Source organism: Peromyscus leucopus, chromosome 4 (assembly GCF_004664715.2).
Source record: "Peromyscus leucopus breed LL Stock chromosome 4, UCI_PerLeu_2.1, whole genome shotgun sequence".
NCBI classification, from domain to species: domain Eukaryota; kingdom Metazoa; phylum Chordata; class Mammalia; order Rodentia; family Cricetidae; genus Peromyscus; species Peromyscus leucopus.
Window position 1 is genome coordinate 62060860 of NC_051066.1, and position 8696 is coordinate 62069555.

General features: G+C 38.0%; 1 protein-coding gene across 1 annotated transcript; it reads right to left on the reverse strand.

Annotated features, from left to right (window-relative positions):
* Window positions 1-7763: 7763 nt before the first annotated feature.
* Window positions 7764-8696, reverse strand: LOC114710140 (olfactory receptor 1019). Its single transcript, XM_028894228.1, has one exon. It carries the CDS (start codon window positions 8694-8696, stop codon window positions 7764-7766), a length of 933 nt encoding a protein of 310 aa, XP_028750061.1.

Sequence of the window (8696 nt, forward strand, 5' to 3'; positions counted from 1 at the left end):
CACAGATCCAGATAGACTAGGTAGCAATGAGAGTTCTAAGTGGGATTCTCAGATCTTCCTGGGGAGGAGAAAAAGAAGGGATTTCATAAGCAGACTGCGGGTGGGTGGGGATGAGAATATGAGTGATTAGGTTATTGGGTGTTAATGAAGGAGGAGTGGATTGTGGGGGGGCTAAGAGGAGGGTGGGGGAGAGACTTGGAGGAGAGGAGTGAGGGGAAACTGTGGTTGGGATGTAAAATAAACAAATTAATTAATTAAAATAAAACAAAGTAAAAAAATTGAGTTTGGAATTTGATGGGGATTATGTTGAATCTAGAGATTGCTTGGTAAGACTGACATTTTTACTTAAGTTAATCTTATTGACTCATGAGTATGGGAGGTCTTTCCATTCTCTGATATCTTCTCCAATTTCTTTCTTCAAAGAAGTTCTTTTCATAAAGATATTTCATTTGCTTGGTTATAGTTGTCCCAAGATATTTTATATTATTTGTGGCTATTTCAAAGGGTGTTGTTTCCCTGATTTCTTTTTCAGCCTTTTTGCTATTTGTATATGGGGCGGGGGCTACTGATTTTTTGGAGTTAATCTTTATCCAGCCACTTTGCTGGAGGTTTTTATTGTAGGAGTGCCCTGGTAGAATTTTTGAGATTACTTATGTAAGTATCATATGATTTGCAAATAACAATAGTTTGACTTCTTTCTTTCCAGTTTGTACCCCCTTGATCATCTTATTTGTCTTATTGCTCTAGCTAGAACTTCAAGTACTATATTGAATAAATATATAGAGAGTGGTCAGCCTTGTCTTGTTTCTGATTTTAATGGAATTGCTTTGAGTTTCTCTCCATTTAATTTGATGTTGGCTATAGGCTTGCTGTAATTTGTGTTTATTGTGTTTAGGTACGTCCTTTATATCCTTATTTGAACCAACTAAAAGACACAGAGAATATCCAAAGTAACAAAATAAAAAACAGAAAGGTGGATATAGCAACTGACACAAAAGAAATCCAAAGCATCACTCTTCAAAAACCTGCACTCCACAAAATCGGAAAATCTAAAGGAAATGGACAATTTTTTTGATAGATAACACCAAAGTTAAATCAAGATCAGAAAAACAATTTACACAGATCTATAATGTGACCCCCAAGGAAATAAAAGCAGTGGTTAAATGTCTCCCAAACAAAAAAATGCCCAGGGCCAGACGGTTTTAGCAGGTAATTCTATCAGACTTTCAAAGAAGAGCTAATACCAACACTCCTCAAATGATTCCACAACATATACAACAGAAGGAACATTGTCAAATTCACTTTATGAGGTCATAGTAACCCTGATACCAAACCACACAGCAAAAAATGAGAATTACAGTCCAATTTCCCTCATGAACATTGATGCAAAAATACTCAATAAAATATTCACAAACCAAACTGAATCCAAGAACACATAAAGATTATCCACCATGATCAAGTGAGTTTCATCCCAGAGATACAGGGATGGTTCATCATACAAAAATCTGTCAATGTAATCCACCATATAAACAAACTGAAAAAACAAAAACCAATGATGGTCTCATTAGATTCTGAAAAAGTCTTTAACAAAATCCAACACCCCTTCATGATAAAAATCTTGAAAAAACCAGGAGGGTTTTTTTTTAAAAAGAACAAAATCATAATTTCTAGATTCTAACTTTGTCATGATAACATGGGATATCATTTGTGCTAATGACCTTTGCTTTTTTCCATTAAAAAAGAAAGCATAATTTATGATAAGCATATCTATTTATTTATCTATCTACTTATGGATCATATAACAACTATAAAAGTAAATTTATCATAAACCTGTCAAATTTTATCCTGAACAATATTTTATACCTGATTAATTTTATGGTCAATATTATGATGCTAATGTTATACGTGTTTTTATTATTATTCTTTGATGATTTTATGAAAGCATGCAGTCTCTCTTGATTACACATCCTGTCTTCAGGCTAGGAAACATCTAGAAATAAGAAGCAGAGAGAGTACTGCTGGAAGATGGGGAGAAGGTATCTAGTGAAGACATGGCTACTGCATACCTAGATTCACAGCAATTATGGTCACCACATTAGATATACATAGGAATAAATAGAATTTTAGTTTCTTTTAATTCTACCTACAGTACCATAAGCTAAGGACATGGTCATAAGAGCAATTATTTCTCTCTAACTCCGGTTTCATCATTTCCTGAAGTGGTCCTACTAGGGGCAGAGGATATAGCTTGATGCTACAGTTCTGGCAAATGTATAGAGTTCAGAGTTCAATTGATAGCACATTCAGTCAACCAATTCTGAAACACTGCTATGTTGAAAAGATGGATGCCCAACATCTTAGTCTCACTTAGAAGAGAACGAAGTTGAACTGCTGACACCCCTTCAGGAGTTCATATGTTTCTCTAGTTTGAGAATTTGGCCTGGATTCCATTGGCTTCCTTCTGTTCCAATGAGACATAACTATTCATTTGCTTATGAACCTTTAGTGCATAAGTAATATTTTCTAGTCCTTAATCATCCTTATATGTTTTCTGGTTTCCCAAGGAAGCCTTCATGTTAAGTTATAGATGCTTCATGTTATAGCAGAATTATGTACACAGTGCTTCAGTAGTAGCACATTGGAATGTCACCATTTATTAATATGGAATTATTTAAACATACTAAATTTCAGCTTTCCAAATGTTTCAGTATGTGTCTGGGAGAGAGGCAGCACAGTCAGTATTTTCTCCAGAACAACTGGTGGCAACAAAAACCATATTCAGTAAGAGAGGCATCTTTCTTCAAGGACATTGTTTTACCTAGTTCTCATTTAGTTACAGATGAGAACATCCTGGAGTGTGTGTCTGGGAATGATTTGTGAAGAAGTGATGATGGAGGTGCAAATATAATAGAACTTTGTGTGTTACATGTCAATTTGTAGAGTTTGGAGAATGGGGATTGGAATAAGCAAGAGTTTACAGATAGCAAAAATTCCAAGCTGTAATAAAGTCTGATGAAGAGGAAGAACAGACTTCTTGAGGGTAGAGTGCTGTGTGTGGGTGGCTATTTGACATGATTTCAGAGATCAGTAAATTTGTTCTCTACTATGCACACAATATAAACTTCTTTCAAAGGAATAAATTATGTGTCTTAAATTGTTACCAGATAATGAAGGTATACATTCAGCTAGATCAAATGTTTCTGACACTGTGACTTATCCCACTAGTATAAATTCCCTATCATTTTCTTCTTATTTTTTTGCTCAAGCTTTAAAGATTATTCAAATACCCTATCCTTCATAATATTTTACTCATCTCTGGAGAAAATGCACTGTTGTTTTGTGAATCAACATAGAACTTTGTGATTCTTTCTTAATATTTAACATTAGATTTCCTGTGATGTAAGATATTTGCAATTTTTGTATTTTCCTAAAAGGATAAACTCCATTGAATTGTGTATCTTTTATTTTCTATCAATCTTAACTATTGATTGTTAAAAACATTCTCACCTGAGGTCATATAGTTCAAATATAGAGCAAGTGCAGCTTAATCTCAGTTTTATGTCATGTTACTGTCTCGACTTGTGCCAATTTCCTCCAGTTTTTTTCCTTATTGCCACTAAGAAAGTGATACAAACTCTCTTTTAATGTTAAAGATACCAATGATTGTGAATTTTACAACTTATTATGGAGAATATGATTGATGTATTTACTGTTGTATAATTACTGTCAAAAAGTTTAATAAGTGAAAGAAAGCTCAGTCCTTTCAACAATAAGGGATTTATTGAACTATTAACTATTCATACTCATAATTTTAATAAAATATAAATATAGTCTTCATTCTATTGATGAAAAAATGGAAGTACACAGATACCAAGAAATTTAACTGACACAGTTGGTAGGACTGGGATCAAAAGTATGATGATTGAATTTTTAGCCACAATTTCTGGTAATTACAACTTTATGGAAATACTTCTATCTTCAACTACAGCATAAAAATTACAAAACAACCTCTGGAGGCATCACAATCCCTGACTTCAAGCTTCACTATAGAGCTACAGTAATAAAAACAGCTTGGTACTGGCATAAAAACTGACATGTCGACCAATGGAATCGAATTGAAGACCCTGACATTAATCCGCACACCTATGAACATATAATTTTTGACAAAGAAGCCAAAAGTGTACAATGGAAAAAAGAAAGCATCTTCAACAAATGGTGCTGGCATAACTGGATATTAATGTGTAGAAGGCTACAAATAGATTCACATCTGTCACCATGCACAAACCTTAAGTCCAAGTGGATCAAAGACCTCAACATAAATCCAGTTACTCTGAACCTGATAGAAGAGAAAGTAGGAAGTAGTCCTGAATGCAATGGCACTGGAGATCACTTCCTAAATATAACATCAGTAGCACAGACACTGAGAGAAACAATCAATCAATGGGACCTTTGAAACTGAGAAGCTTTTGTAGAGCAAAGGATATAGTCAACAAGGCAAAGCAACAGCCTACAGAATGGGAAAAGATCTTCACCAACCCCACATCTGACAGAGGGCTGATATCCAGAATATACAAAGAACTCAAGAAATTAGACATCAAAATGCCCAACAGTCCAATTAAGAAATGGGCTATCGAACTAAACAGAGAATTCTCAACAGAGGAAGCTCAAATGGCTGAAAGACATTTAAGGAATTGCTCAACATCCCTAATCATCAGGGAAATGCAAATCAAAATGACTCTGACATACCTACTACCTCAAACCCGTCAGAATGGCTAAGATCAAAAACACTGAAGACAGCTTATGCTGAAGAAGATGTGGAGCTAGGGGAACTCTCCTCCACTGCTGGTGGGAATGAAAGCTTGTACAACCACTTTGGAAATCAATATTGTGTTTTCTTAGAAAATTGGGAATCAATCTCCCCCAAGAGCCAGCTATACCACTCTTGACAATATACGCAAGGAATGCTCAATCATACCACAAAGGCACTTGCTCAGCTATGTTCATATTAGCATTGTTTGTAATAGCCAGAACCTGGAAACAATCTAGATGCCCTTCAACTGAAGAATGGATAAATAAAATGTGATACATATACACAATGGAATACTACTCAGCAGAGAAAAACAATGACATCATGAGTTTTGCAGGCAAATGGATGGATCTAGAAAAAATCATAAATGGATGGATCTAGAAAAAAATCATCCTGAGTAAGGTAACCCAGACTCAGAAAGACAAACATGGTATGTACTCATTCATAGGAGGATACTAGATGTAAAACAAAGATGACTAGACTGCTACTCATAACTCCAGGGAGGCTACCTAGAAAACAGGACCCTAAGAAAGACACAGGGATTGCCCAATGACAGAGAAATGGATGAGATCTACATAAACAACCTGGACATGAGTGGGGGTAATGAAGGGCAAGGCTCGAGGGAAAGAGAGCTTAGGGGAGCAGGAGATCATAGCTGGATCAAGAACAGAGAGTGAGAACAAGAAATAAGAGACCACAATAAATGAAAACCACATGAGAATAGGAAGAAGCAAAGTGCTAGAGAGGTCCCCAGAAATCCACAAAGATATCCCCACAATAGAATACTGGCAATGGGTGAGAGATAGCCTGAACTGACTTACTCTGGTGATAGGATGGCCAAACACCCTAATTGTCATGCTAGAAATCTCATCCATGACTGAGGGAACTGGATGCAGAGATCCACGGCCAGGCCCCAGGTGGACCTCCAGGAGTCCAATTGGCAAATAAGAGGAGGGTTTGTATGAGCAAGAATTGTTGAGACCAAGATTGGAAAAAGCACAGGGACAAATAGCCAAACGAATGGAAACACATGAACTATCAACCAATAGCTGAGGAGCCCCCAAATGGATCAGGCCGTCTGGATAAGTGAGACAGTTGATTAGTTTGAACTGTTTGGGAGGCATTCAGGCAGTGGGACCAGGACCTGTCCTTAATGCATGAGCTGGCAGTTTGGAACCGGTGGCTTATGCAGGGACACTTAGCTCAGCCTGGGAGGAGGGGACTGGACCTTCCTGGACTGAATCTATCAGGTTGAACTCAATCCCCAGGGGAGTATTTGCCCTGGAGGAGATGGGAATGGGGGGAATGGGCTGAAGGGAATGCAGGGTGGGGTGGGGGTGGGGCGAAAACGGGAGGGGGGAGGACAAGGGAATCTGTGGCTGACATGTAAAATTAAATTAAATTATGAAACAAAAAAAACCCCAACATATAAAAGAAATCAAAAACAAAAAAAGAATAAGAAATATCAAAAAAATTAGTTTTAAATAATAAAAATGTAGTAACTAAAGAAGAAATGCTAAGTGTAGACATACTGCCAGGGAAGAGACCTGCAGGTTACCCAGGCTCACTGGCAATACAACCTAGCTATACTCAGGGAGCACCAGGCTTGTGAGAGACCCTGTTTCAAAAGCAAGTCCATCACCCTGGAAGAATGACATCTATGCCTGACCTCTGCTTCCACATTTGCATTCACACAAGTACATGCATATCTACATACACGTAGACAGACAGTAAACTACTAATCAAAATGCCCGTAGTTGTATTTCACTATTGTTAAGTCTAAAATATAAAATATTGCATATCACTCACAATAAATTTTCTCTATAAATAAAAAATTACAACTATTCATCCTGTCATCACACATTGGTGGTGTGATTATGCACAGCCATAAATATGGGTAGGTAGATTAAAAAGAAACATAATTATTTTTTCCACCTGTGGGTCTTATTGGTGTATTTTGTATGATGGAAACCTAGTCGTGTAGTAGTCTAAGCTTTAAAATGTTATAAGGTTTTCGATTTAGAGTTGAGCATTCCCATGTCTTATTCTCTAAACATGCACTCTTCTCTTCTCAAAGCTCAGGGATTGTTACAGAACAGGATTCTAAGACTCTGAGGTAGTGGATGTCTGCAGTAAATCACTATTTTTTGACTATGACAGGATAAATGCACACATGGATTCATAGTGGCTGTGATTGTGCATACAAGACCTGCACATGATCAAGCCAGACAGAATCGCAGCACAGATGTCCCAGGAAAGTGGGCCACAAAGTCTCACTCCCAAATCAGGAGCTACTGGCAATTAATGACTGCTGGGGGTAGGAGTATACGTTTTCTTTAGAAGTGCAGCTCCTCAGAGGCTACCCATGTTCCAGTGGATGGCCCTATGCAGCTGCGCATTAGGCAGCATTAAATGGACTCAGTGACTTAAAAAATGTATATGAAATTTGAAGGGAAAAATAGATAGGGAAGGAATGGGAGGGGAGGAAATGGGAGGTGGATTTGATCAAAACACATTACACAAAGGTGTAGAGCTCTCAAACCACTTTAAATTTTTTAATGATATTAAGGTAACTTGATTTTAGGGATATCAAATAACTTGACTAAGATTACACAGCTAAAATGACACAGAATCTGTATATAGATTGTTTTCTGGGTAACTCATAACCTGAATGTTCGCCATGAGAAGTGTGACCCTCAGGTCAGGTTTATATTCTATTAATTTTGATATGTTTGTTGACCTGCTAGAGCTTTAATTGTATTACTGTAAAATGAGATAATTTCCACCCATTTAGTAGCTGTAGAAACTTGACAAGATTCAGCTTGCAAAAGTTCTAGAAAATCCAAGCTTGCTCAGCAAGGAGACAGGAACTTGACATTTTACAGTCAAAATATCCCGCAACTTCCTTCTGTCACTTCCATTTACCTCTAGAAAATTGGATTTTAATTTCTCATAATTATTGAGGTTTTTTTCCGATCAGTTTTTTGAAAGCAGCTTTCACATCTTTGTTCCGCAAACTGTAGATCAAAGGATTCAGCATAGGAATGATAATAGTGTAGAACACAGAGGCCCACTTGTCTTGGTCCAGGGAGTAGCTGGATGTTGGCCTCAGATACATGAACATGACTGTACCGTAAAAGAGGGTGACACCAGTAAGGTGAGACCCACAGGTGGAAAAAGCCTTTAGGCGGCCTTCAGCTGATCGCATTCTGATGATTGCAATGAGGATGAAGGCATAGGAAACAAAGATGATAAGGATGGTGCTGAACTCAATGAAGCCACACAAGCTGAACAGCAGTATCTCACTGATGTGGGTATCTGAACAAGAGAGAGCCAAGAGTGGTGGGATTTCACAGAAGAAATGGTTGATGATATTGGAACCACAGTAACTGAGGCTGAAAGTGAGGGAAGTGTGGGCCACTAAACTCACCAGGCCAGCCAGGTAAGAGCCCAGCATCAGGGCCAAGCAGACTTTCTTAGACATGAGAGTGCTATAGTGAAGAGGTCTGCAGATGGCCACAAATCGGTCATAGGCCATGGCAGCCAGAACATAGCACTCTGCATCCACAAAACCCACAAAGAAAGCAAATTGGGTGGCACAGCTGGCGAAAGAGATAACTTTGTGCTTGGTCAGACAATCAGCCAACATCCTGGGAGCAATGGCAGAGGAGTAGCCCAGGTCAACGAAGGAGAGGTTGCAGAGGAAAAAGTACATGGGAGTGTGAAGCTGATTGTCTGTTATGATCAGGATGATCATGCCAACATTCCCTACCACGTTGACCAGGTAGACAATGAGGAAGACCACAAAAAAGATGATCTGCAGCTGAGGGTCTTGAGTGATGCCCACAAAGATAAACTCTGTCACAACTGAGTGATTTTCTGTATCCAT